Here is a 27713-nt window from a genome sequence, read left to right as displayed (position 1 = left end):
TGGCAGTGAGCTGAGATCGCACCACTGTGCTCCAGCCTGGGCGATGAGAGCAAAACTCAGTCCCCTCCCCGCCACCCCAAAAAAAGAGAAAGACTGAGTCTGGGTAATTGCTGAAAGGCGACATTCGGTAGCACTGAAGGATTTTTGGGGTAGGACAGATAAATGACAATTGAGGAATACAACTGGAGTGAAGACTTAATGAAGAAAGTTTGGATGAAGACCCAAGTCAATATTCAGCAAAATTCACCGGATCTTATAATCATAAAATTTCAGATCTGCAAGGAAACCTAGAAGTCACTAAATACACTTTCTGTTCAATTCAGCAAGGAATTATTTGCTACCAAATTATGTGTGTTGCTTAGGGAGATGGGGTGAGACTATTAAGACAAATTAGACAGACTCTGACCCCACATTGCTCAAAATGAAGTGAAGGCACATAAGCAGCAGTCAGTATAACAGAATGGATAATTAGGTGGCTCAGGGACAGCATCATGGCTCACACCTGTAATCCCAGCATTTTGGGAGGCCAAGGCTAAAGGACTGCTTGCACTTGGGAGTTTCAGACCAGCCTGGGCAACATGATGAGACCCTTGTCTCTACAAAAGTAAAAATGAAAAAATTAGCTGGGCATGTTGGTGTGGGCCTGTGGTCCCAGCTACTCGAGAGGCTGAGGTAGGAGGCTCACTTGAGCCTGGGAGTTCAAGGTTGCAGTGAACTATGATCATGCCACTGCACTCCAGCCTGGGCAACAGAGAGAGACCGTGTCTCAAAAAAAAAAAAAAAAAAAAGAAAGAGAAAGAAAGAAAAGGAAAGAAAAAAAAAGAAAAGAAGAGAAGAGAGAAAAAAGCGGCTCTGAATCAGTCTGTCTGGGTGTTAGGTTATTTCCACCACTTCCTGACATCCCTTGTCTGTAAAACAGTACCTATCTTGGCCGGGCACGGTGGCTCAAGCCTGTAATCCCAGCACTTTGGGAGGCCGAGGCGGGCGGATCACGAGGTCAGGAGATCATAGACCATCCTGGCTAATACGGTGAAATCCTGTCTCTATACAGGATTTTTACAAAATCCTGTATTTTGTAAAAATACAAAAAAAGTCGGGCATGGTGGCGGGTGCCTGTAGTCCTAGCTACTTGGGTGGACGAGGCAGGAGAATGGCGTGAACCCGGGAGGCGGAGGTTGCAGTGAGCCAAGATTGTGCCACTGCACTCCAGCCTGGGCGACAGAGCAAGACTCTATCTCAAAAAAAAAAAAAAAAAAAAAGCTTTTCTTGGGACGGGAGAGGCCATGTAGCGTCACCGTTACTCCAAGGAGAGACCAGTCGGTAGAGGAGAAGTCGAGGTTAGAAGGAACTGGGAGGCACTTTGCTGTCTTCAATCGAAGTTGAGGGTGTAAAAATGCACAGTAATAAAACTTTTAACTTGGAGAAGCAAAACCATACTCCAAGAAAGCATCATCAACGTCATCAACGTCACCACCAGCAGCAACACCAGCAGCCGCCACCACCGCCAATACCTGCAAATGGGCAACAGGTCAGCAGCCAAAATGAAGGCTTGGCTATTTGACCTGAAGAATTTTAGAAAACCAGGAGAGAAGACCTTCACCCAATGAAGCCGTCTTTTTGTGGGAAATCTTCCTCCCGACATCACTGAGGAAGAAATGAGGAAACTATTTAAGAAATATGGAAAGGCAGGCAAAGTCTTCATTCATAAGGATTAAGGATTTGGCTTTATCCGCTTGGAAACACGAACCCTAGCGGAGATTGCGAAAGTGGAGCTGGACAATAAGCCACTCTGTGGAAAGCAGCTGTGTGTGCACTTTTCCTGCCATAGTGCATCCCTTACAGTTCGAAACCTTCCTCAGTATGTGTCAAACGAACTGCTGGAAGAAGCCTTTTCTGTGTTTGGCCAGGTAGAGAGGGCTGTAGTCATTGTGGGTGATCGAGGAAGGCCCTCAGGAAAAGGCATTGTTGAGTTCTCAGGGAAGCCAGCTGCTGGGAAAGCTCTGGACAGATGCAGTGAAGGCTCCTTCCTGCTAACCACATTTCTTTGTCCTGTGACTATGGAGCCCATGGACCAGTTAGATGATGAAGAGGGACTTCCAGAGAAGCTGGTTATAAAAAACCAGCGATTTCACAAGGAACGAGAGCAGCCACCCAGATTTGCACAACCTGGCTCCTTTGAGTATGAATATGCCATGCGCTGGAAGGCACTCACTGAGATGGAGAAGCAGCAGCAGGACCAAGTGGACCGCAACATCAAGGAGGCTCGTGAGAAGCCGGAGATGGAGATGGAGGCTGCACGCCATAAGCACCAGGTCATGCTAATGAGACAGAATTTGACGAGGCGCCAAGAAGAACTTCGGAGGATGGAAGAGCTGCACAACCAAGAGGTGCAAAAACGAAAGCAACTGGAGCTCAGGCAGGAGGAAGGGCGCAGGCGCCGTGAAGAAGAGATGCGGCGGCAGCAAGAAGAAACGATGCGGCGACAGCAGCAAGGATTCAAGCGAACCTTCCCTGATGTGAGAGAGCAGGAGATTCGGATGGATCAGATGGCTATGGGAGGTGCTATGGGCATAAACAGCAGAGGTGCCTTGCCCCCTGCTCCTGTGCCAGCTGGTACCCCGGCTCCTCCAGGACCTGCCACTATGATGCCGGATGGAACTTTGGGATTGACCCCACAAACAACTGAACGCTTTGGTCAGGCTGCTACAATGGAAGGAATTGGGGCAATTTGTGGAACTCCGCCTGCATTCAACCATGCAGCTCCTGGAGCTGAATTTGCTCCAAACAAACGTCGCAGATACTAATAAGTTGCAGTGTCTAGTTTCTCAAAACCCTTAAAAGAAGGACCGTTTTTGGACTAGCCAGAATTCTACCCTGGAAAAGTGTTAGGGATTCCTTCCAATAGTTGGATCTACCCTGCCTGTACTACTCTAGGGAGTATGCTGGAGGCAGAGGATAAGGGAGGGGTGGTATTAAACAAGTCAATTCTATGTGGTATATTGTTTAATCAGTTCTGTGTGGTGCATTCCTGAAGTCTCAAATGTGATTGTTGAGGGCCTGGGGAAACCATGGCAAAGTAGATCCAGTTAGAGCCCATTAATCTTGATCGTTCCGCTTTTTTTTTTTGGTCCATCTTGTTTCATTTGCTTGCCCCGCCCCCAAGATGGAGTCTTACTCTGTTGTCCAGGCTGGAGTGTAGTGGCACGATCTCGGCTCACTGCAATCTCTGCCTCCCAGGTTCAAGCTTGTCCAGGCTGATCTTGAACTCCTGACCTCGTGATCCCCCGCCTCGGCTTCCCAAAATGCTGGGATTACAGGGGTGAGCCACCGTGCCCAACCTCACTTGCTTTCTTATCCTTACACTCCCCCAGTCCCAGAGAAACTGCCACATACACCACAAAAAACAAACATCCCCCAATGACCTTAGCCCCATTGCTCCATTCGCTCCCAGGTGAGAATTCAGGCAAACGTCCACAAAGGTCACAGGCAATGTACATACGGTTCTGTTATATCCCATATATTACCCCTTCATGTCCTAAAGAAGACATTTTCTCTTAGAGATTTTCATTTTAGTATATCTTTAAAAAAAAATCTTGTGTTAACTTGCCTCCATCTTTTTCTTGGGTGAGGACACCAGGAATGACCCTTTTGTGTCTATGATGTTGCTGTTCACAGCTTTTCTTGATAGGCCTAGTACAATCTTGGGAACAGGGTTACTGTATACTGAAGGTCTGACAGTAGCTCTTAGACTCGCCTATCTTAGGTAGTCATGCTGTGCCTTTTTTTTTCATTGGTGTGCTGTATTTGATTTGTCTCTGATATATTTGGAGTTTTTCTGAGAACTGGAGCAGTAATGCAGCATCGACCTATTAAAATACATTTTAAGCCTTTAAAAAAAACAGTACCTATCTCATGGGGTGCTGTGATAACGAAATTAGGTAATCTGTATTGATTGACTTTTAACCGTAAGACTATATACAGGTTTTACATTTATTTATTCATTGAAGAAATGGGGGTCTCGCTATGTTGCCCAGGCTGTTTTCACATTCCAGGGCTCAAAGGCAATCCTTTCGCCTCAGCCTCCTTAATAGCTGGGACTCAAGGCGCGCACCACTACACCTGGCAGGTTTTATCTTCAAAGGTAAAGAAGGCGCTAAGGTCTAGATGCTGAAGCCGATTTCCCAGGTGTCCCTCAAGGTTTGACCCCGCCCACACTTCTCTGGCTATGCGGGCGGCGTCGCTGCGCATGCGCGCGGGTAGAGCCGTGAGGTGCTGGCGTGGCCGCCAGGAGGCGCAGCCAAGTCGCGGCTGCTCTTCCTGGTTCCCAGAGGCCCAGAATTGGACTTAGGAGCCGGCGCAAGCTCCGTGCGCATGCGCGCTCCCCGCTCACGCAGCCAACATGGCTCCAGTGGAGCACGTTGTGGCGGATGCTGGGGCTTTCCTGCGGGATGCGGCTCTGCAGGTACGGGGAGCTCCCTCCCGGACGAGAGAGATCTGGGCTGGCCGCCCCTCCGGGAGTGCGTGGAGTCGGGCGGAGCGTTACTTGGTGCGGGCGGGTCTGAGCTGGGGCGTTCTGTCCGCAGGACATCGGGAAGAACATTTACACCATCCGGGAGGTGGTCACTGAGATTCGGGACAAGGCCACACGCAGGCGGCTCGCTGTCCTGCCCTACGAGCTGCGGTTCAAGGAGCCCTTACCGGAATACGTGCGGCTGGGTGAGTGCCTCTGCCCTAGCGTTGACGGGAAGTTGGGGTCCAGGGCGCAGATGGCACCCAGTTGGGTGCGAGTTGGGGTCTAGCTGCCTTATCAGAGCAGTAGATTTAGAGCCAGCACTTTCTAGGAGATCCTGGTGGGAGAGAGGCTTCCTGGGTCTGGAGTCAGCCAGTAACTAGCTGTATGCCCTCGGGCATAGCATTCAAATTTGGGCCTCGATTACCTCATCTGCAAAATGGGAATAATAATTGTGTCTGTCTCCAAGGTTGCTGTGAGCATGAACTGAGGAATATGGCAGGCAGCACAGTGTCAAGCACTTTGCAGACACGCAATAAATTTATTTGGATTTAAAATAAGAGCTTGGCTCTCTTGCTATTATTCTCGTCCATTTCTTCTCAGTAGATTAGGCTGATGACTGGATATAAAGATCTGCACGTGGCAGAGCTTTAAAAAGGGAATGCTTTTAAGGCATTGTATTAAATGTGAAAGAAAATTAAGCTAGGCGCGGTGGCTTACGGCCTGTAATCCCAGCACTCGGAGGCCGAGGCGGGCACATGACCTGAGGTCAGGAGTTCGAGACCAGCCTGACCAGCATGGTGAAACCCTGCCTCTACTAAAAATACAAAATTAGCTGGGCGTGGTGGTGTGCTCCTGTAATCCCAGCTACTTGGGAGGCTGAGGCAGGAGAATTGCTTGAACCTGGAGGTGGAGGTTGCAGTGAGCCAAGATCGCACCACTGCACTCCATCCTGGGCGACAGAGCGAGACTCCGTCTCAAAAAAAATAAAAAATAAAGGAAATTAAAGAATCGTCTCTTGGCTTAGGAGTCAGCGTTGTTCTCTTGTTGGGAATCAAGGTGACACCCAGGAAAGGCCCCTCAGTGGTTGGAAGTGTTTTAGAGGTTAGAGGCTGATAGTGGAGATGATGTTACCTCCTCTGTTTGTGATTTCTACAATTTTCTCCACCAACTTAGTAGCTCTGTGATCTTTGCCAAGTTACTAAATCTTTCTGAGGAATGCTAATAGTACTTCTGAAGACTGGCAAAGGATGAAATGAATTAACACATAAAGCTTTTAATGCAGTGCCTAGTACACAGTAAGTGCACAGTAAATTTTCATTGCTGCTAATGTCTGTTTTTTAGGAAATAAGAGCAGTATACCTAGTGTTCCTTGTACCAGGGTAGCAGGAGACATCTTTCTGTTAATTTCAGGAAATTTTAAGTGTTTATTATGGATGACTCTGGAGAGTAACAGCAGTCTGACATTTATTATGCATTAAGCACATGCTTTTTGTTTCTTCATAGACTACTACAATTACAAGTTGAGCATACTGGATCTGAAATCCAGAATGCTCCTAAATCTGAAACTTTTTTTTTTTCGAGATGGAGTCTGTCTGTGTTGCCCAGCCTGGAGTGCAGTGGCACGATCTTGGCTTACTGCAGCCTCCACCTCCCGGGTTCCAGCGATTCTTCTGTCTCAGCCTCCCGAGTAGCTGGGACTACAGGCACACGCCACCACGCCTGGCTAACTTTTGTATTTTTAGGAGACAAGGGGTTTCACCATGTTGGCCAGGCTGGTCTCGAACTCCTGACCTCAAGTGATCTACCCACCTCAGCCTCCTGTAGTGAGGCGTGAGCCACCATGCCCCAACTTTCTTCTTTTTTTTGAGGCGTCTCACTCTGTCGCCCAGGCTGGAGTGCAGTGGTGCAATCTTGACTCACTGCAACCTCCGCCTCCCAGGTTCAAACGATTCTCCTGCCTCAGCCTCCCGACTAGCTGGGATTACAGGCCCCCGCTACTACACCCGGATAATTTTTGTATATTTATTAGAGACAGGTTTCACCACATTGGCCAGGCTGGTCTCCTGACCTCAAGTGATCCGCCACCTCGGCCTCCCAAAGTGTTGGGATTACAGGCGTAAGCCACCACGCCCAGGCCCAGCCAACTTTCTGCTCCTTCCTCTGCATTTGATAAGGGTGTTACAGTAAATCTAACTGGCATGAATCTTGGTGGTGGAGAATACAAATTTCTCAACTGCGAGTAGGAAAAGATCAGAAAATGGATGAAAGTGTTAAGGTTTTTCATGACATAGTGATCCTTTCTAAATTGTTTTGATACTTCCATTGGTTATCCAAGGTCATATGGCTTTTTACCTCTAATTGAAGATGTAAATCTGTTGTTTACAGTGACTGAGTTTTCAAAGAAAACAGGAGACTACCCCAGCCTCTCTGCCACAGACATCCAAGTGCTTGCGCTCACATACCAGTTGGAAGCAGAGTTTGTTGGGGTGTCTCACCTAAAACAAGAACCACAGAAGGTAAATCAAGAGGATGGGTTTTTAAAAGCTTTATATTATGGGAACTGTCAGGTATACAAAAGTAGAAGGACTAGTGTAATGGACCCAGGGTCCCCATCATCCCCTCTCCAGTTATCTCATAGCTAGTCTATATTCATCTATACTGATCCACAGCCCTGAGTACTTTTTTTTTTTTTTTTGAGATGGAGTCTCGCTCTGTCGCCCAGGCTGGAGTGCAACGGCGTGATCTCGGCTCACTGCAGCCTACGCCTCCTGGGTTCAAGCGATTCTCTTGCCTCAGCCTTGCGAGTAGTTGGTGGGATTACAGGGCCCACCACCACGCCCGGCTAATTTTTGTATTTTTAGTAGAGACAGGGTTTCGCCATGTTGGTCAGGCTGGTCTCGAACTCCTGACCTCAGGTGATGCGCCCGCCTCAGCCTCCCAAAGTGCTGGGATTATAGGCGTGAGCCAGTGCGCCCGGCCTCAGCCCTGAGTATTTTAAGCTCAGACATCGTATACTATTTCACTGATAGATATTTCTTGGTATGTCTCTAAAGATCAAGACTCTTAAAAACTTTAAAGCCATCATTACACCTACACAAAAAGAATAGTAATGCCTGTTATCAAATATCCAGTTAACGTTCACATTCCCCAGTTATTTTGTAAATGTTAAAGAGTTTGTTTGTTTGGATCAGGATCCCAGTGAAGTTCATACATTGCAATTGGCAAATGTGTCTCAGTCCCTTTTTTTTTTTTCTCCTTGATCCAGGGTCTAGCTGTGTTGCCCAGGCTGGTCTTAGAACTCCTGGGCTCAAGTGATCCTCCCACCTCAGCCTCCTGATTAGTCTCTTTTGATCTGTAGGTTTTTGGGAAAGGTTGTTTAAATTTGGAAAATGCAAAAAAAATAAAAATCTACATATCTGTATATAATAATTTTTTTAAAAAACAGAATTATTTCTGGCCAGGTGCCGTGGCTTATGCCTATAATCCCAGGGCTTTGGGAGGCCAAGGCAGGAGCATTACTTGAGCCTAGGCATTTGAGACCAGCCTGGGCAACCCCGTCTCTACAAAAAAAAAAAAAAAAAACTAGCCAGGCATGGTGGTGTGCACCTTTAGTCCCAGCTACTAGAGAGGCTGAGGCAGGAGGATCACTTGGGCCCAGGAGATTGAGGTTGCAGTGAGTTGTGATCATACCACTGCACTCCAGCCTGGGTGACAGTGAGACCCTGTCTCAAAAAAAGAGAGCTTTCTGGAGGTAAAAAAAAGAAGGAACACAAGTACTTGCAAGTGTTTTTTCAAACTTTGCTTCCTTCAAAACTTTGACTTCCTATTGTGCTTTTAGGGTCTTACCCACTGTGGCTAGGTTGAAGAGACTGATAAATTTGTGCCTGCGCCCACTATTTCTAAGAAGTCAAAAATTTTAACCTAATAATAATTCATTTTCAATAGTGTTGACAAATAATTGCTTAATCTTCTCTGCCTAAAGTCATCAAAACTATGGTGGACTCGTTTTTGCACTAGTTGAAACTACCCTCAAATTTTTTTAAGAGAGATAGGGTCTCACTGTGTTGCCCAGGCTGGTCTCAAACTCCTGGCCTCAAGCCATCCTCCCACCTTGGCCTCCCAGAATGCTGAGATTACAGGCATGAACTACCACACTTGTTTTTTGTTTGTTTGTTTGTTTGTTTTTTAATGAGACAGGATCCTGTCATCAGCTGGGCTGGAGTACAGTGGTGCTGATCACAGCTCACTGCAGCATCAAACTCCTGAGCACAAGCAGTCCTCCTACCTCAGCCTCCCGAGTAGCTGGGACTATAGGTGTACACCACCATGCCTGGCTAATTTTAAAATTTTTTTATAGAGACAGGGTGTCACTTTTGTCCAGGCTGGTCTCAAAATCCTGGCCCAAAACAATCCTCCTACCTCAGCCTTCCTAAGGGCTGGGAGTTAGTGAGCCACTGCACCCAGCTATTTATTTTTATTCTCTGATTTTTTTAAAACATTGGATGTCAACCAGGCGCGGTGGCTCCTGTGTGTAATCCCAGCACTTTAGGAGGCTGAGATGGGCAGATCACTTGAGGCTGGGAGTTTGAGACCAGCCTGGCCAACATGGCGAAACCCCGCCTCTACTAAAAAATACAAAAATCAGTGGGACATGGTGGTGCACACCTGTAATCCCAGCTACTTGGGAGGCTGAAGCATGAGAATCACTTGAACCTGGGAGTCAGAGGTTAGGTTGCAGTGAGCCAAGATTGTGCCACTACCCTCCAGCCTGGGCGACAGAGCAAGACCCTATCTCAAAAAAAAAAAAAGAAAAAAATTGAACATCCTTTTTTTTTTTTTTTTGAGACAGAGTCTCACTCTTGTCGCCCAGGCTGGAGTGCAGTGGCATGATCTCAGCTCACTGCAGCCTTTGCCTCCCGGGTTCAAGCCATTCTCCTGCTTCAGCCTCCTGAGTAGCTGGGATTACAGGTGCCTGCCACCACGCTCGGCTAATTTTTGTATTTTTAGTAGAGACAGGGTTTCGCCACGTTGGCCAGGCTGGTCTCCAATTCCTGACCTTGGGTGATCCGCCCGCCTCGGCCTCCTGAAGTGCTGGGATTACAGGCGTGAGCCATTGCGCCCATCCAAAAAAAAAAAACTGGATATCTTTAATTTTGATAAGAAGAGGTAAAATATGTTTTTTGTTTTTTTAAAGGTTAAAGTGAGCTCATCGATTCAGCACCCAGAAACACCTCTGCACATTTCTGGTTTCCATCTGCCCTCCAAGGTAATTTCTTAGACAAACCAGGCTCTTCATGCTCTTTTCTGAAACATGTCACATCTCTCTAAGTTATCTGTTCACAGTGAACTAAATTTACGTGGACCAGTAACATAGTTTGTCCAGCCCTGTCTGATCTGACTTGTATGTCATATGTGATTTCATCTGTAACCTGAGAGGCTACAGATGAATTTTCAGGTTTTAAAATTGTTTCTTTTAATTTCAGCCTAAACCCCCACAAGAAACAGAAAAAGGACACCCAGCTTGTGAGCCTGAGAACCTGGAATTTAGTTCCTTCATGTTCTGGAGAAACCCTCTGCCCAACATCGATCACGAGCTGCAGGAGCTGCTGGTGAGACCTTGACTTTTGGTCTTCTGATGACAGCTCAACTTCTCCCACACTGCTCCTGTGGGCTGGGAGTTTGAAAGGTCTGTTGATGTTTCAGATTGACAGAGGTGAGGACATTCCAAGTGAGGAGGAGGAGGAAGAAAACGGGTTTGAAGACAGAAGAGATGACAGCGATGACGACGGGGGCGGCTGGATAACCCCCAGTAACATCAAGCAGATCCAGCAGGAGCTGGAGCAGTGCGACGTCCCCGAGGATGTGCGGGTTGGCTGCGTGACCACAGACTTCGCCATGCAGGTGGGTAGGGTGGGCCTGGGCCGTGTGTCACACACGTCATCGGCAGTGGTCCTACCGAGGTGTACTGATATACACGGAACTGGTGCTGTGCAGCGCTTCTTTTCCTGGTTCTGGAAACTACCTGTGCCATTTGCTGATTTTTAGTTTCGCTTAGAGGCTAGACAATCGTGATATAATGACAACATTTGTATAGTACATTAAATGTTTAATGTTTACTATTTAGGATTTTTTTTTTTCAGTATATATAATGCCATGTGGTCAGTCAGGTTCTTAATACAGGGAGAGAGGGTTTTTCAGCCCAGCAATGAGTTTATTTGGCCCAGACAAAAGAAAATGTCTGTTGAGAGAGCTTGCTAATGACAGGTCATGGAAAATGACGAACACAGGCTCCAGGACGGTGTTAGGAAGACACCTGGGTCTTCGTCCTCGTTTACACATCTTGAGAGGCCTCCCCAGGCTGAGTTTCCTTCACAAAAGCCAAGGAATATGGGCAACGCAGGGTTTGTGAAGTTCCCTTAACTGTAACTACAAAATTAATGTGAAAAGAAAATTGAGTTCTTCTTTAACTTGTGGTTGTAGAATGTTCTGCTGCAGATGGGGCTGCACGTGCTGGCGGTGAACGGCATGCTGATTCGTGAGGCCCGGAGCTACATCTTGCGCTGCCACGGCTGTTTCAAGTATGTAGCTGGTGACCTGGCCCTGGTGCCCTCTGTGGAACACTCTTCCTGTTTCTGTTTTTGAGACACAGTCTCGCTCTGTCACCCAGGCTGGAGTGCAGTGGCGCAGTCTCAGCTCACTGCAACCTCTGCCTCCTGGGTTCAAGCAATTCTGCCTCAGCCTCCCAAGTAGCTGGGACTAGAGGCACATACCACTGCACCCGACTAATTTAATTTCTGTATGTTTTTAGTAGAGGCGGGGTTTCACCGTGGTGGTAAGGCTGGTCTCAAACTCCTGACTCCAAATGATCCATCCACCTCAGCCTCCCAAACAGCTGGGATTACAGGTGTGAGCCACCGCGCCCGGCCCACTCTTCTTGTTTCTTCTACAGACTTGTTTAAAGAGAGCCCTATATTATGTGTGTTTCTTCCACCTCGTCATTCCTCTGGGGCCTGGGTTCTGTCTCCACCTGGGCACTGAGAACTTGGGGACAGAGGTTGCCAGTGACCTCCCACCTTATCTCAGTGACATGGGGTTAGGGACATGGGTTCTGGAAACAGTGAGCCTCATTCTTTAGCGGTACATACTGAAATGTTTGTCCTTGGAATGTCTGGGATTTGCTTTGACATAATCCACAAGTAGAAGGAGTCGGTGGGGGTGGAGATGAAATAAGATTGGCCGTGAATTGATAGTTTTTGAAGCTGGGGGGTGATGGATACATGGAGTTTTGTTGTATTTTGTCTGCTTTATACTTGAGAGATTTTCTATTTACGAAAAGAAAAGTACATGGGTTCAAATCCAGATTCTGTGTCCTGCTGCCGGTGTGATTTTGCAAAAGCTGATTCACTTCTTTATGCTTCGGATTCTTTTCTTTGAGACGAGGTCTCACTATGTTGCCCAGGCTGGTCTTTAACTCCTGGCCTCAAGCAATCCTCTTATCTTGTCCTCCTAAAGCGGTGGGATTACAGGCGTGAGCCATCCACCTATCAGATTCTTCTTTTTTTTTCTTCTTTTTTGGAGACAGAGTTTCTCTCTTGTTGCCCAGGCAATGGCGCGATTTCGACTCACTGCAACCTTCGCCTCCTGGGTTCAAGCAATTCTCCTGCCTCAGCCTCCGAGTAGCTGGGACTACAGGCACCCGCCACCACGCCTGGCTAATTTTTTGTATTTTTAGTAGAGACGGGGTTTCACCGTGTTAACCAGGATGGTCTTGATCTCCTGACCTCTGATCCACCGAACTCAGCCTCCCAAAGTGCTGAGATTAAAGGCGTGAACCACTGTGCCCGGCCCAGATTCTTTCTTTTGGTTTTTTTGGGTTTTTTGTTTTTTTTCTGAGACAGAGTCTTTCTGTTGCCTGGAGTGCAGTGGCACAGTCTAGGCTCACTGCAATCTCTGCTTCCTGGGTTCAGGTGATCCTCCTGCCCCAGCCTCCTGAGTAGCTGGGACTACAGGCACCCGCCACCACATCTGGCTAACTTTTTATATTTTTAGTAGTGACAGGGTTTCACTATGTTGGCTAGGCTGATCTCAAATGCCTGAGCTCAAGTGATCTGTCTGCCTCGGCCTCCCAAAGAGCTGAGATTGCAGGCATGAGCCACCACACCCGGCCCTATCAGATTCTTAATAAGATTGAGAACGTGGTTGTGAGGAACTAGGAGGACAGTCATGTCAAGGACTCTGGTATCCGATACATAAGCAGCGTGCCTATCGGGTGAACTGTTAGTTTCTTGACCACTGACCTCTCGTTGCTTTTCTAACTCTTGAGTTGGTTCCTGTGGTGAGGGCTGGTGTTCTGTAGGGAGGCCTCTGGGACCCTGGAGACCGCCTGGTAGGCGTGGAAGAGCCTCTGCCGCAGCCTTGTTGCTGGAGTGTGGCCTGGGGACCTACTCTAGGGTGGCATCTGCCATTCTGCAGGCTCAGGCTGGGTCTGGGGGCATCACGTAGATCATCTGGTGGTGCCCCTTGTTGTAGAGGCCCATGAGGAACTTTCTGAATCATCAAAGGTGCCTCTCTGGGTCCCCAGCTCTTCCACTGGGTGGGGAGTTGCCTGTGTGAAGCCTCATTCCCTGAAGGCCTGAGCATAACCCAGCACTCAGGCTTGGGGCCCCACCCCGCCAGCCACTCCTCAGAGCGGCCCATACTTTCCTCTGAAGCTTCACGTCCCTTTGCTGTTTCAGGCTCATGACACTAAAGCTGCTGGCTTCATAAAATTCCATTTTCTCCAACGTCCTTTGTTACAGAAGCACTAAATTCACAAGATTAACACTCAATTCTTAGAAACACTTGGAATGTTCTTCATTCTTGTCAGATTAGCCCCGTGACTGCACAGTTTGATATACAAAATAATTAGGTCCCAACACTTGTTACGAGGTGCTTAGTTCATTCACAAGAGACTTCGGGTAAGGCATTTGGCTTCTCCAGCCGTTCCACACAGCTCTTGTGTCTTGACCATTGGGAATTGATGGAGAACTCCAGAAGGACAGGGACCAGGGCCACTGCTTTGCCGTTGACAGCAGCAGCTTTCTCCTGTCCAGGGTCCACTGTGGGGGCTTGAGTGCATAAGCAGGGGAAGCCTCGGTTCTGCCCTCAGTGCCTGGGCTTAGTTCAGCCACAGCAGTGTGTTTCCTGTCTCACTCATTAATATGCTCTGCCGCCTCCAGAGCTGCTCCCCAGTTAACACCCAGGCTGACATTTGGAGAGAAGGTAGCTCGTGGTGTGACGAGGTGCCCCTCGAGAAAGTGCTGTGATGTGAAGGGCATTGATTCTGGAGCCAGACTGCCTGCGTTTATCTGCCATGGACCAGCTGGGTGACCTTGAGCAAGCTGCCTTAACTTGCCTCAGTTTCCCCATCTGTAAAATGGAGATGGTGCCATCCTCCCAGGACTAGTGATGTGAACCCTACAGAACAGGGCCTGGCGGTGTGTAGGAAGGGTTCGGGATTCACCTAACTGCATCCTGCTCGCTTGCACACTTCCTTACCCGCTCCTCCTGTGGTTTATCTGTCCCTCAGAGGAACGCGGCGGCCCTTTGCTGACAGCTTCAGTGGCCTCCGTCTTTGTGACGTGTGTGGTGCGGTTCAGCCCTTCCCTGTTTCTTCTCCTGAGGCCCGAGACCCACCTTGTGCTCTGGGGAGGCGTTTGCTGCCTGTGGCTTTGGTACAGATCATCTCCTTTTGTGTCTCCCAGGACAACGTCTGACATGAGCCGAGTGTTCTGTTCGCACTGTGGGAACAAGACCCTGAAGAAAGTGTCCGTGACCGTCAGCGACGACGGCACCCTGCACATGCACTTCTCCCGCAACCCCAAGGTGCTGAACCCCCGCGGCCTCCGGGTGAGTGGCGCCTCTCCCAGTCCCCTCCCAACACCAGAGTCAAACAGAACAGAAAGGATAAAAGAAAACCTAGTCTAGTCGTCTCTGCAAGATCGGCGATTGAAAGCCTGTGACCTAGGTACCAAGACGGAGCGGGGAGAGTGTGTGACAGATGCCGTCTCCTGAGAAGCGACCGGTCATTCGGGCAGTAGCTGTGAAAGGCTATGGTAGCGGCTCACGAAGGGGGAGCTCATTTGGAGTAAGGCGGAGGTTAGATTTGTGCAGGGGTTGAAGGATGGGCGGGGTCTGGGGAAGCCCATGACGCAGAGAGGAACGGGTGTGGAAAGCACAGCACAGAAGAGAGGGCCGGACGGGCTAGATGCGCAGCAGCTGCCGACGCAGAGAATCGGGAGGGAAGGATTGGAGGATGAATGAGTGACACTGGCCTCTCCCAGCAGTAAAATAGCCACATGTGCATGAGAAGAACCTTTACTTTCAATTTTGAAATAATTTTCAACTTATAGAAAAGTTGTAAAAACAGTACAAACAATTCCTGGGGTTTTTCCTGTTGTTTGAGACAGGGTCTCACTCTGTCACCCAGGCTGGAATGCAGTGGCAGGATCTTGGCTCACTGAAACTCCACCTCCTGGGTTCAAGCGATTCTCCTGCCTCAGCCTCCCAAGTAGCTGGGACTACAGGCACACATCACCATGCTTGGCTAATTTATCTTTAGTAGAGATGGGGTTTTGCCATGTTGGCCAGGATGTTCTCAAACTCCTAACCTCAGGTGATTCACCCACCTCAGCCTCCCAAAGTGCTGGGATTACAGGCGTGAGCCACTGCTCCCGGCTAATAATTCCTGTTTATCCATCACCTGGATTTCCCAGGGTTAATCATGTACCACATCTGCTTTCTCTTTATACTGTACATATTTTTTTCCTGAACCATCTGAGTAAATTGTACACATAATGCCCTTTTGCCTTGAAACAGAGACTTTATCTTATGTAACCACAGTATAATTATCAAAATCAAGAAATCAGCATCGCTGCGATACCAATGTGGAATCTGCAGACCCAACTCTAGGTTTTGCCAGTTGTTCCACAAATTTCCTTTCTGACAAAAGAAGGATTTTTTGGGTCCAGAATCCAGTCTAGGATGAAACGTTGCATTTTGTCATCTCGTCTTATTTCGACTGGGGTCCTTTCAGTCTTGTCGTAGATGACCTTGACACTTTTGAAGAGTATGAGTCCGTTCCTTTGTAGAACGTCCCTCCCCTTGGGTGTGTCTGGTATTTCCTTGGGATTGGATTAGATTGGGGCTATGCAGTTTTGGCAGGAACACCCCAGAAATGATCCTGATGTGTCCTTCTCAGGACTTCGTTTCAGTGGGTAAATGATAATTGTCTAATTTACTGGTGATACTAACTTTGGTCACTTGGTTCAGTGGCTTCTGCCACCTTACTCCCCTGTAAAGTTATTTATAATACTTAATTTGTAGAAAGAGACTGAGATTATGTATATATTATTTCTCGTTGAACTTAAGTTGCCTGAAACAGTTATTATAGTGATGATTGCCAAATGGTGATTTTCTGTCATTCCTTCCGTGTTTATGACCTGGTATTCTACTGTAAAGAAGAACTTTCCTTTTAGTCCCATTTATTGATTTCTATGAGTGTGGTCTTGTGGATTTTTGTTATAGTCTACAGGTTGTGATCTGTCACTGTCATTTTGAGCCTCGCGTTGTGCCATGTGTGGCCATTGGGAGCCTGTGTTCTTTTGACAAAGATCCCAGGTACTCTTTGAACACAACTTTATGGCACAAGAAGAAGTTCCCAGAGACTCAGCCATCGCCTGCCTGTGCCCCAGAATCTGCCATTTCTCTCAGGAGCTCTGGTTTTTTATGCAGGATGGTTTTTAGAAGTAAAGATCTGGGGACTGGGTGTGTCTATTGTCCTACGGTGTCATTGCATCTTGGCTACAATGGACAGAGCTAGGAGATACATACTTGTGTGGGTAAATACACACTGGAATGTTTTGTATTTCTATTTCTGTATTGTCTTTAGCTGAACGTATGTAGTCAAAATACTGTGTTCGGTTTTTCATGTGTGAATTGAGGTGGGAATCAGGTGGGAGGCGGCGGCGTGTCACACGTAGCACGCGGTAGGCAGTCAGTTACCACCCGCTGTCGTCTGCCTGCACCAGGATCTGCAAGGTCGGCTGCACCTTACCAGCCGTGGCCTTGTGTGCCTGTGGCTCCCCTTCTCCTAATGGCCCTTCCTTGTCTTATTTCCAGTACTCGCTTCCCACTCCCAAAGGGGGCAAATACGCCATCAACCCCCATCTCACCGAGGATCAGCGCTTCCCTCAGCTGCAACTCTCCCGAAAGGCCAGGCAGAAAACCAACGTGTTCGCCCCTGACTACGTCGCCGGGGTGTCGCCCTTTGTCGAGAACGACATCTCCAGCCGCTCAGCTACCCTGCAGGTCCGGGACAGCAGCCTGGGAGCTGGGCGGAGACGCTTAAATCCCAACGCTTCCAGAAGGAAGTTTGTGAAGAAAAGGTGAAGAGCGAGTTCCCGCAGGCAAACTGGATGGGCGTCTGGCCGCCGTGGAGTTCCGGTGACCCATTTCCCCAGCCGTGTCATCTCCAGGACCACCCGATGGAAATAACGGGCAGGCTTCACGGTGAGGCTCTGCCCGCCCACGCCCTGCTGGGTCTGCATGGAACTGGACTGTCCCATGGCCTGTGAGCATCGGAGCGCCTGGCTGCCTGCCAAGGAAGGGCAATTGGATAAAAACAGGAAGAACAAGGCCCTGGAGCCAATCTTCAAGAAAGGAATTTCCAAAGGATAATATTTTTCTAATAAATGCGGCTGCAAGCTCCTGTGCATTTTATTAAATAGGCCAAGTTTTTGCTGCTTAGGTCATCTCGAGGCTGACACTTGAGCTGTGTGCCCAGTTTAGAGTTATCTTTTTGCTAGAAAATACAAGGTTATAATAAAACTAAGAACTGCCATTTCTTTCTTTTCTTTTAACCTCTTCTCTTTTTGAGAATAGTTTCCATTCGTCTGGAAAGTGCAATGTGGTGAGCTCCCTGGTGGCCTTTCACCTGGATCCCCCCCAGTTCTGCCTCATCTTTCTCTGCACACACAGTCACAAAGTATGGGTTGTCTAGGAAAAGGATATTGCATAACCACGGTAGGGTTAGCAAATTCAAGAACTATCACACTGGTACATTACTATTATGTAACATGACAGCACTGGAAATCACCCATATCAGTTCTTTCTTCAGCTGCCTAGTGTTCCATTGCGAAGAGCTATAAAACAAACTCTGTGAAGTACTTACTCTGCATTAGCCCATTTAATCCATAGAACGTTAATACAGGGTATGGCTGCTGTTATTTCAAGCAGTCCTGAGCTACAAGAGGTAAGTGACACAGCCTGTGAGTGGCTGGGCCAAGATTTCAACTTAGTCCATCTGTGCTTTTTTTTGAGACAGTCTCACTCTGTTGCCAGGCTGGAGTACTATGGCTCAATCTCGGCTCACTGCAACCTCTGCCTCCCAGGCTCAAGAGATTCTCCTGCCTCAGCCTCCCCAGTAGCAGGGATTACAGGCAAGTGCCACTGTGCCCAACTAATTTATATTTATATATACTTTTTTTTTTTTAATAGAGATAGGGTTTCACCATGTTGCCCAGGCTGGTCTTGAACTCCTGACCTCAGGTGATCCACCCACCTCGGCCTCCCAAAGTGCGGGGATTACAGGTGTGAGCCACCGCGCCCAGCCCCATCTGTGCTTTTAAGCAACAAATGTACTAGTGGAGATGGTAGGAAGGACGGTGAACACTGTCCACTTTGTGTCCCCATCTTTGTGAAACTCCTGTTCTTGGGAGGATTGATGGATTGACACCCACCTGGAGCACAGGGTACCGGAGGAGAGGTGAGTAGTGGTTACAGCCTGGGTGACTCCAACGTGCCCTTTCCATTTCTCCCCATATTCTGTTGGTCAGACATAGAGAAAGTTAGTAGGCCGAGCACAGTGACTCATGCCTATAACTCCAGCATTTTGGGAAGCCGAGGCAGGATCGCTTGAGCCCAGGACATGGAAAACAGCCTAGGTCAAAAGAATGTCTACAGAGAACACAGGAGGGTAAGGCTTTTAGCTTAATTGCACCCCTGTTTCTCACCATCATCTTGGAATTCCTTCCCTTTCTCCTTAGTCCCACCCATTTCATTCTGTGTTTAGTAGCCGTAAGACTACTAAGTAAGACTGGTCAAGATTTGGCCAACAGTCTATATGTAACTTTTTTTTCTTTTTGAGACTGTCACCCAGGCTGGAGTGCAGTGGTGCACTCTCAGCTCACTGCAGCCTCCGCCTCCCAGGTTCAAGTGATTCTCCTGTCTCAGCCTCTGGAGTAGCTGGGACTATAGCTGTGCACCACCACGCCCATCAAATTTTATTTGGTAGAGATGGGGTTTTGCCATGTTAGCCAGGCCGTTCTCAAATACCTGACCTTAGGTGATCTGCCTGCCTTGGCCTCACAAAGTGATGGGATTACAAGCGTGAGCTACCACGCTGGGCCTCACATGTAATTTTAAAAAGTCTTGGACCAGGCCAGGCATAGTGGCTCACTCCTGTAATCCCTGCACTTTGGGAGGCCGAGGCAGGCGGATCACCTGAGGTCAGGAGTTCGAGATTAACCTGAGCAACATGGAGAAACCCTGTCTCTGCTAAAAATACAAAATTAGCCTGGCCTGGTGGCAGGCGCCTGTAATCCCAGCTACTTGGGAGGCTGAGGCAGGAGCATCGCTTGAACCCGGGAGGCGGAGATTGCAGTGAGCCGAGATCGTGCCATTGCACTCCAGCCTGGGCAACAAGAGCAAGACTCCGTCTCAAAAAAAAAAAAAAAAGTCATGGACCAGTTGCTGTGGTTCACACCTGTAATCCCAACACTTTGGGAGGCCAAAGTGGGAGGATCGCTCGAGTCCAGGAACTTGAGACCAGCTTGGGCAACATAGTGAGACTCCATCTCTACAAAATATGCAAAAGTTAACATGTATGGTGATACACACCTACAGTCCCAGCTACTTGGAAGGCTGAGGTGGGAGGATCGCTTAAGCCCAAGAGGGTGAGGTTGCAATGAGTTGAGATCATGCCAGTGCACTCCAGCCTGGGTGACGGAGAGAGACCATGTCTCAAAAGAAGAAAAACTTACTGCCTGGACACAGTGATTCAGACCAGTAATCCCAACATTTTGAGAGGCTGAGGCAGGCAGATCACTTGAGCTCAGGAGTCCAATACCAGCCTGGCCAACATAGCGAAACCCTGCAAACAAATTAGTGAAACAAATTAGTTGCACATGGTGCCGCCTATAGTCCCAGCTACTTGGGAGGCTGAGGTAGGAGGATCACTTGGGCTCAGGAGGAGGAGGGGGTTGCAGCTGAGATCCTGCCACCAAACTCCAGCCTGGGTGACAGAGCAAGACCCTGCCTGTCTCAAAAAAAAAAAAAAAAAAAAGGCATGGCACAGTGGTTTACGCCTGTAATCCCAGCACTTTGGGAGGCCAAGGTGGGCGGATCACTTGAGGTCAGGAATTTGAGACCAGCTTGGCCAACATGGCGAAACCCCATCTCTACTAAAAATACAAAAAAAAGCCAGGCATGGTGGCGCATGCCTGTAGTCCTAGCTACATGGTTGGCCAACATGGTGAAACCCTGTCTCTACTAAGAATACAAAAATTGGTTGGGTGTGGTGGCGGGCACCTGTAATCCCAGCTACTCGCAAGGCTGAGGCAGGAGAATCACTTGAACCCGGGAGATGGAGATTGCAGTGAGCTGAGATGGTGCCACTGCACTCTAGCCTGGGCGACAGCGAGACTCTGTCATTCATAGATAGAGAAAGATAAGAATATCCAAATAACCAGGCTGGGCATGGTAGCTCACGCCTGTAATCTCAGCACTTTAGGAGGACAAAGCCAGTGGATCACTTGAGGTCAGGAGTTCGAAACCAGCCTGGCCAACATGCTGAAATCCCATCTCTACTAAAAATATAAAAATTAGCTGGGCCTGGTGGTATGTGCCTGTAATCCCAGCTACTCAGGAGGCTGAGACAGGAGAATTGCTTGAACCCGGGAGGCAGAGGTTGCAGTGAGCCAAGTTGGTGCCACTGCACTCCAGCCTGGGCAAAAGAGCAAGACTCTGTCTCAAAAATAAATAAATATAAAAAAAATATTAAAAAAAAGAATGACCAGCTGGGCATGGTGGCTCCCACCTGCAATGTGAGCTACTTGGGAAGCTGAAGTGAAAGGATGGCGTGAGCCCTGGCGTTCGAGGCTGCAGTGAGCTATGATTGCACCACTGCACTTCAGTCTGGGTGATAGGGCAAGACCCTATCTCTCAAATATAAATAAGTAAATAAATAACCTTTAATCTCAAAAACCAAAGATTCTAGCACACAATTATTTTAATTAAATATGACGTAATAATAATTGGCTGTAATCTTTGATTTGAGGTTCAACAGTAGAAAGATACAAACTCTAATCAGGTTCTGAATAGATTTCAAAAACAACTACAGGCCAGGCTCAGTGGCTCATGCCTGTAATCCCAACACTTTGGGAGGTCTAGGCAGACAGATAGCTTGAGCTCAGGAGTTCGAGACCAGCCTGGGCAACATGGCGAAACCCCATCTCTACAAAAAATACAAAAAATAAGCTGGGTGTGGTGGCATGTCCCTATAGTCCTAGCTACTCGGGAGGCTGAGGCAGAAAGATTGCTTGAGCCCGGGAGGTCAAGACTGCAGTGAGCCAAGATCACACCACTGCACTCCAGCCTGGGCGAAAGAGCAAGCCTCCGTCAAAAAAAAAAAAAACATGACTCAATTTCCTACCTTGAATCAAGTCTCTTCAGAACAAATGAATGTCTTTTTTGAGAGAAATTAGCGTTTTGTTGTTTTTTGTTTTTGTTTTTGTTTTTGTTTTGAGATGGAGTCTTGCTCTGTCACCCAGGCTGGAGTGCAGTGGCACAATCTCTGCAACCTCCATCTCCCAGGTTCAAGCGATTCTCCTGCCTCAGCCTCCCCAGTAGCTGGGATTACAGGCGCATGCCACCACACGTGGCTAATATTTGTATTTTTAGTAAAGATGGGGTTTTACCACGTTGGCCAGGCTGCTCTTAAACTCCTCACCTCAGGTGATCCACCTGCCTCGGCCTCCCAAAGTGCTGGGATTACAGGAGTGAGTCACTATGCGTGGCAGAAATGTCAGTTTATCCAGAGTGTTCTAAGCCCAATAAAGGATGGCCTAATTCAGACAATACATAACTTAAAGAAATTAGAGTAAGACACACCAAAACACAGGAAGCCCAACACAATGGTGTGAGTGGTGTGTAATAGCGATAGTGGTGGTGGGTAGGAGGACAGGAAGGGATGGATGGGGTTTCTAGTAGAAGAATCTCTTCTACCCTAATACCAAGAACCTTTCCCCCCCCAGGAATGCTTGGCTGGTATCCACAGGAACCACGGAGGACAAAAGATACCCAGGTCCCCAGACAGGCTCAACAATGGCTCTGAGCTAATGTACAAAGTCCATCGTCCACAGCACAGAGAAAAGGACGGGGTCTTTGGGGACTTCTCCTTGTGCAGAAAAGCAGCCACCCAGGGGGACACCGTGCATTAGCAGGTGGCTCATGAGGATGTTTGTGTTCTTTCATCAGAAGGAGAGAGGACTCCTGAGAATTCTCTAACTCCCGGCTTTTAATTTCTAGATAATGAAGACAACAAAGCTTCCTAGAGCTCTGAGGTCCTGGCCTGCTCCCTGGGGACATAGGGGGACCCTGAGGACACTGTTGATACATAATGCCTGGTACATACTCCTGGGATAGAGGCCTGCTTCAGAAAAGACCAGGGGAAATGTACAGTCTTGGTACTGAGAGCAAATTAAAGCTGGAAGAAACCATGCAGACAGAGAAGAGCATTAGCAGCTGACTGCGAATGAAACTCAAGAATTCTTACTCTAACTCTGAGAACAAGTTAGGGGCTGGCAGCCGACTGTGGAGCCCAGTGGCCTGGGTACACATTCTGGACTACGTCACTGACTGGCTGTGTAACCACAGACAAGTCACATAATCAATTAGTGTCTCAGTTTCCTTATCTGTAAAATAGGAATATTATTCTCTACCTCACACCACACACAGAGATTCACTCAAAGGGGATCATACACCTAAATAAAAGAGTAAAAACTACAGAACTCTTATAAAAACACATACATATAAATTTTCATCACCTTGGGTTAGGCAATGGTTTCTTAAATATGACACCAAAAGCACAACTGATGAAAGAGAAGGTTGGCCGGGCGCGGTGGCTCACGCCTGTAATTCCAGCACTTTGGGAGGCTGAGACGGGTGGATTGCCTGAGGTCAGGAGTTTGAGACCAGCCTGGCCAATATGGTGAAACCCCATCTCTACTAAAAATACAAAAAAAATTAGCCAGGTCTGGTGGCGTACGCCTGTAATTCCAGCTACTCATGAGGCTGAGGCAGGAGAATTACTTGAACCTGGGAGGCGGAGGTTACAGTGAGCCGAGATCACGCCACTGCACTCCAGCCTGGGTGATAGAGCAAGACTCCGTATCCAAAAAAAAGAAAAAAGGTTGAGGCCAGGCACAGCGGCTCACGCTTGTAATCCCAGCACTTTAAGAGGCTGAGGTGAGCGGATCACCTGCAGTCAAGAGTTCAAGACCAGCCTGACCAACATGGTGAAACACCGTCTCTACTAAAAATACAAAAATTAGCCAGGCATGGTGGCGGGCGCCTGTAATCCCAGCTTCTTGGGAAGCAGAGGTGGGAGGACTGCTTGAGCTGGGGAGGTCAAAGCTGCAATGAGCCGAGATCTCGCCACTGCACTCCAACATGGGCAACAGAGTGAGACTCTGTCTTAAAAATAAAAAATTAAAAAAAAAAACCCCAGGGGGCAGGGAGCGGACGCGGTGGCTCATGCTTGTCATCCCAGCACTTTGGGAAGCTGAGGCGGACGGATCACTTGAGGTCAGGAATTCCAGACCAGCCTGGCCAACGGGATAAAACCCCATCTGAACTAAAAATACAAAAAATTAGCTGGGCGTGGTGGCACATGCATGTAATCCCAGCTACTTGGGAGGCTGAGGCAGGAGAATCACTTGAACCCAGGAGGCAGAGGCTGCAGTGAGCTGAGATCGCACCACTGTACTCCAGCCTTAACAACAGAAAGAGACTCCATCTCAAAAAAAAAAAAAAAAAAAAAGAAGATTGATAAGCCAGAACAGACAGAATACAAAGACTTCAGGTGCTTATGGAGAGAAAAAGCAGATCACATCCAAATGGTCAGGAAGCAAGTGATAAGAAATTCTCCCTGAAAACTGGAGAACATAGATCAATGCCTTCAAAATTCCAAGAGGCAACAATTTTCAACCTAGAATTCTACACACAGCCAAACAGTCAGATATAGGTTGTACCAGAAAACCTATTTCCATTTATCCTTTTTTTTCTTTTCTCTTTTGAGACAGTCTCACTCTGTCACCCAGGCTGGAGTGCAGTGGCGCGATCTCGGCTCACTGCAACCTCCGCCTCCCGGGTTCAAGCGATTCTCCTGCCTCAGCCTCCCAAGTAGTTGGGATTACAGGCATGTACCACTATGCCCAGCTAATTTCTGTAGTTTTAGTAGAGACAGGGTTTCACAATGTTGGCCAGGCTGGTTTCAAACTCCTGACCTCAAGTGATCCACCTGCCTTGGCCTACCAAAGTGCTGGGATTGCAGGCATGAACCACTGCACCTGGCCTCACTTATCCTTTCTTACGAACTACTGGAGAATATAATCCAGAAAAAAAAAAAAAGAGAAAACAAAAAGTGGGGGAGGAGTAAACCAAAGAGGAAATATGAGATCCAATATAAGAGAAAGGCAAAAAGAACCCCAGAAAGAGAGCAGTGCGGCAAACCTGGAGAATGATGAGCCCACACTGGGAGAGGCGGCTTCCAGGAAGACTTTTTCTAGAAGAATAAAACTGATGAGAAACCTGATGAGTTTGGCCAAATGAAAAGTAGGCCAGGCACAGTGGTGCATACCTGTAATCCCAGCACATGGGGAGGCTGAGGTGGGCAGATTGTTTGAGCTCAGTAACTTGAGACCAGCCTGAGCAACATAGGGAGATAACTTCTCTACAAAAAAACAATTTTTAATCAGGCTGGGGCTGGGCATGGTGGCTCACACTTGTAATCCCAGCACTTTGGGAGGCCAAGGTGGGCAGATCACCTGAGGTCGGGAGTTTTGAGACCAGCCTGACCAACATGGAGAAACCCCATCTCTACTAAAAATACAAAATTAGCTGGTTGTGGTGGCACCTGTAATCCCAGCTACTCGGGAGGCTGAGGCAGGAGAATCGCTTGAACCCAGGAGGTGAAGGTTGCAGTGAGCCGAGATCGTGCCACTGCACTCTAGCCTAGGTAACAAGAGCAAAACTCTGTCTCAAAAAAAAAAAAAAAAAAAAAAATCAGGCTGGGTGCAGTGGCTCACACCTGTAATCCCAGCACTTTGGGAGGCCAAGGCAGGCCAATCATCTGAGGTCAGGAGTTCCAGACCAGCCTGGCCAACACGGCGAAACCCCGTCTCTACTAAAAATACAAAAAAATTAGCCGGGCATGGTGGTATGTGCCTGTAAGCACAGCTACTCAGGAGGCTAAGGCAAGAGAATCACTTGAACCTGGGAGTCACAGGTTGCAGTGAGCCAAGATAGTACCACTGCACTCCAGCCCGAGCAACAGGGTGGGATTCTGTCCCCTCCCCACCAAAAAAAAAAAAAAAAAAAAAATTTTTTAAATCAGCCAGGCATGGTGGTGAGTGCCTGTAGTCCCAGCTACTCAGGAGGCTAATGCAACAGTATCACTTGAGTGTGGGAGTTCCAGGCTGCAGTGAGCTATGATCACATCACTGCACTCCAGCTTGGGGGACACGGTGTGCTTATTTGTTTTTTACAATTTAGATGGTTTCGGAACAATTAGTGCTGGTGGCATAGAAAACTAATGGGAAGGCCAGGCGCAATGGCTCACGCCTGTAATCCCAGCACTTTGGGAGGCCAAGGTGGGCAGATCACTTGAGGTCAGGAGTTCAAGACCAGCCTGGACAACATGGTGAAACCCTGTCTCTACTAAAAATACAAAAATTAGCTCAGCGTGGTGGCATGCACCTGTAATCCCAGCCACTCTGGAGACAGGCAGGAGAAATGCTTGAGCCCAGGAGGCAGAGGTTGCAATGAGCTAAGAGAGCATAACTGCACTCCAGCCTGGTAACACAGCGAGACTCCATCTCAAAAGAAAAAGAAAAAAAGAGGCAATTATTAACCCTAGGAAAACAAAAGGTTGTAGAAGGAAATGTAATTATAATTCACTGCATGGCTCATTGTTACAATAGCATAAATGAAACCTAAATATTGATTTAGCCAAAAATTTGGATATTGCCATATTGGGAAGAAAAGGAGAAAAGGTGAAGGTGAGGGGGGGTGTTAAAGTGCTTATTCTCAGCTTTCATAGTAGATATGAATCAATAATGTCTAAAAATGATAAATAAAAACCAGCATATTACTTAGAAATGTGGAGGTAAATACCACAAGGCACCACTAAAAAGAGTGTTGGGGCTGGGCGTGGTGGTTCACCCCTGTAATCCCAGCACTTTGGGAGGCCAAGATGGGCAGATCACTTGAGGTCAGGAGTTTGAGACCATCCTGGTCAACATGGTGAAACCCCATCTCTACTAAAAGTACAAAAATTAGCTGGGCATGGTGACGGGCACCTGTAATCCCAGCTTCTTGGGAGGCTGAGGCAGGAGAATCACTTGAACCTGAGACTGCACCACTGCACTCCAGGCTGGGTGACAGAGTGAGACTCTGCCTCAAAAAACAAAAAAAAGTGTTGCGAAGGAGACAATTTAGGAAGGTTGGAGTGGGGGGGACGCTGTTTATCATAAGCCTCAGGAAATTATGGACTCTTTTTTTTTTTTTTTTTTGAGAGGGAGTCTTGCTCTGTCGCCCAGACTGGAGTACAGTGGTGCGATCTTGGCTCACTGCAAGCTCCGCCTCCCAGGTTCACACCATTCTCCTGCCTCAGCCTCCCAAGTAGCTGGGACTACAGGCACCCGCCACCATACCCGGCTAATTTTTTTGTATTTTTAGTAGAGATGGGGTTTCACCGTGTTAGCCAAGATGGTCTTGATCTCTGGACCCCTCTACTTTTTCTCTGCCAATAAGCCCTTTCGTAACGTTCATCATCACTCCAACCACTCCCCTTTTTAAAAATGGACTTTGTTGAGGAATAACGTGCATACAATAAAATGCTTGTATTTAAAATGTACTTTTCAGCGGATTTTAATAAATACATACACCTGTGTAACTACCACCACCGTCAAGTGGCTCTCTTCTTCACAGCCCCCACTCTGTCTCCTGTCATCATGCTTTCCCAACCTACATCAATCCCTCAGACCCCCCCTCTCTTGGCACGCCTGGCTGCAGACCTGCAGGAGAGAACACACACGCCAGCCTGCTGGAAACCTGTACGTCAGTACTGCCTTCCCGAGGACCCTCAGTCTTTGTCCAGGCAGCAGTGCTTGCCCATGCTCCACAGCAGCTTTTTCTTTTTCTTTTTTTCTTGAGATGGAATCTCGCTCTGTTGCCCAGGCTGGAGTGCAGTGGCGCGATCTCAGCTCACTGCAACCTCTGCCTCCTGAATTCAAGCGATTCTCGTGTCTCGGCCTCCCGAGTAGCTGGGACTACAGGCACCCACCACCACACCCAGCTAATGTTTTTGTATTTTTAGTAGAGACGAGGTTTCACCATGTTGGCCAGGCTGGTCTCCAATTCCTGAGCTGAAGTGATCCACCCACTTCAGTCTCCCAAAGTGCTGGGATTACAGGCCTGAGCCACTGTGCCCGGCCAGTAAGTTCCTTTTTTTCTTTTGAGACAGGATCTCCCTCTGTTGCCCAGGCTGGAGTGCAGTGGCATGATCTTGGCTCACTGCCACCTCAAATGTCTGTCTTTACCACTGTGTAGTAACAAATTTGGCCAGGAGGGGTGGCATATACCTGTAACTCCAGCACTTTGGGAGATCAAAGCGGGAGGATCACATGAGCCCAGGAGTTTGAGACCAGCTTGGACAACATAGTGAGACCCTGTCTCTATCAAAAAAATAAATAAAAATTAGCCAGGCATGATGGCATGCACCTGTCATCTCAGCTACTCAGGAGGCTGGGGCAGGAGGATTGCTTGACTCCAGAAGGTCGAGGCTGCAGTGAACTATCATCATGCCCCTGAGCCTCTAAAT

The 27713-nt window shown here is 48.1% G+C and overlaps 1 protein-coding gene and 1 pseudogene across 2 annotated transcripts; both read left to right on the top strand.

Moving 5' to 3' along the window:
* The first annotated feature begins 1279 nt into the window (after positions 1-1279).
* LOC129015092 (non-POU domain-containing octamer-binding protein-like) lies at positions 1280-3102 on the top strand (annotated as a pseudogene).
* Positions 3103-4271: 1169 nt separating this feature from the next.
* Positions 4272-17393, top strand: NOB1 (NIN1 (RPN12) binding protein 1 homolog). Of its 2 annotated transcripts, XM_054452732.2 has the most exons (9): positions 4272-4462; positions 4584-4716; positions 6899-7029; positions 9708-9779; positions 9997-10122; positions 10217-10414; positions 10994-11091; positions 14257-14401; positions 16673-17393. In XM_054452732.2, exons 1-9 carry the CDS (start codon positions 4400-4402, stop codon positions 16940-16942), a joined length of 1236 nt encoding a protein of 411 aa, XP_054308707.2. In that variant the 5' UTR covers positions 4272-4399; the 3' UTR covers positions 16943-17393. The 2 variants fall into 2 exon arrangements, with proteins under 2 accessions (XP_054308707.2, XP_054308708.2); XM_054452733.2 differs by lacking the exon at positions 6899-7029 and having other exon boundaries at positions 4320-4462.
* The last annotated feature ends 10320 nt before the right edge of the window (positions 17394-27713 follow it).

Source organism: Pongo pygmaeus, chromosome 18 (genome assembly GCF_028885625.2).
Source record: "Pongo pygmaeus isolate AG05252 chromosome 18, NHGRI_mPonPyg2-v2.0_pri, whole genome shotgun sequence".
NCBI classification, from domain to species: Eukaryota; Metazoa; Chordata; class Mammalia; order Primates; family Hominidae; genus Pongo; species Pongo pygmaeus.
Note: the sequence above shows the minus strand (reverse complement) of the source record. Positions and strands in the feature narration are given on the sequence as shown.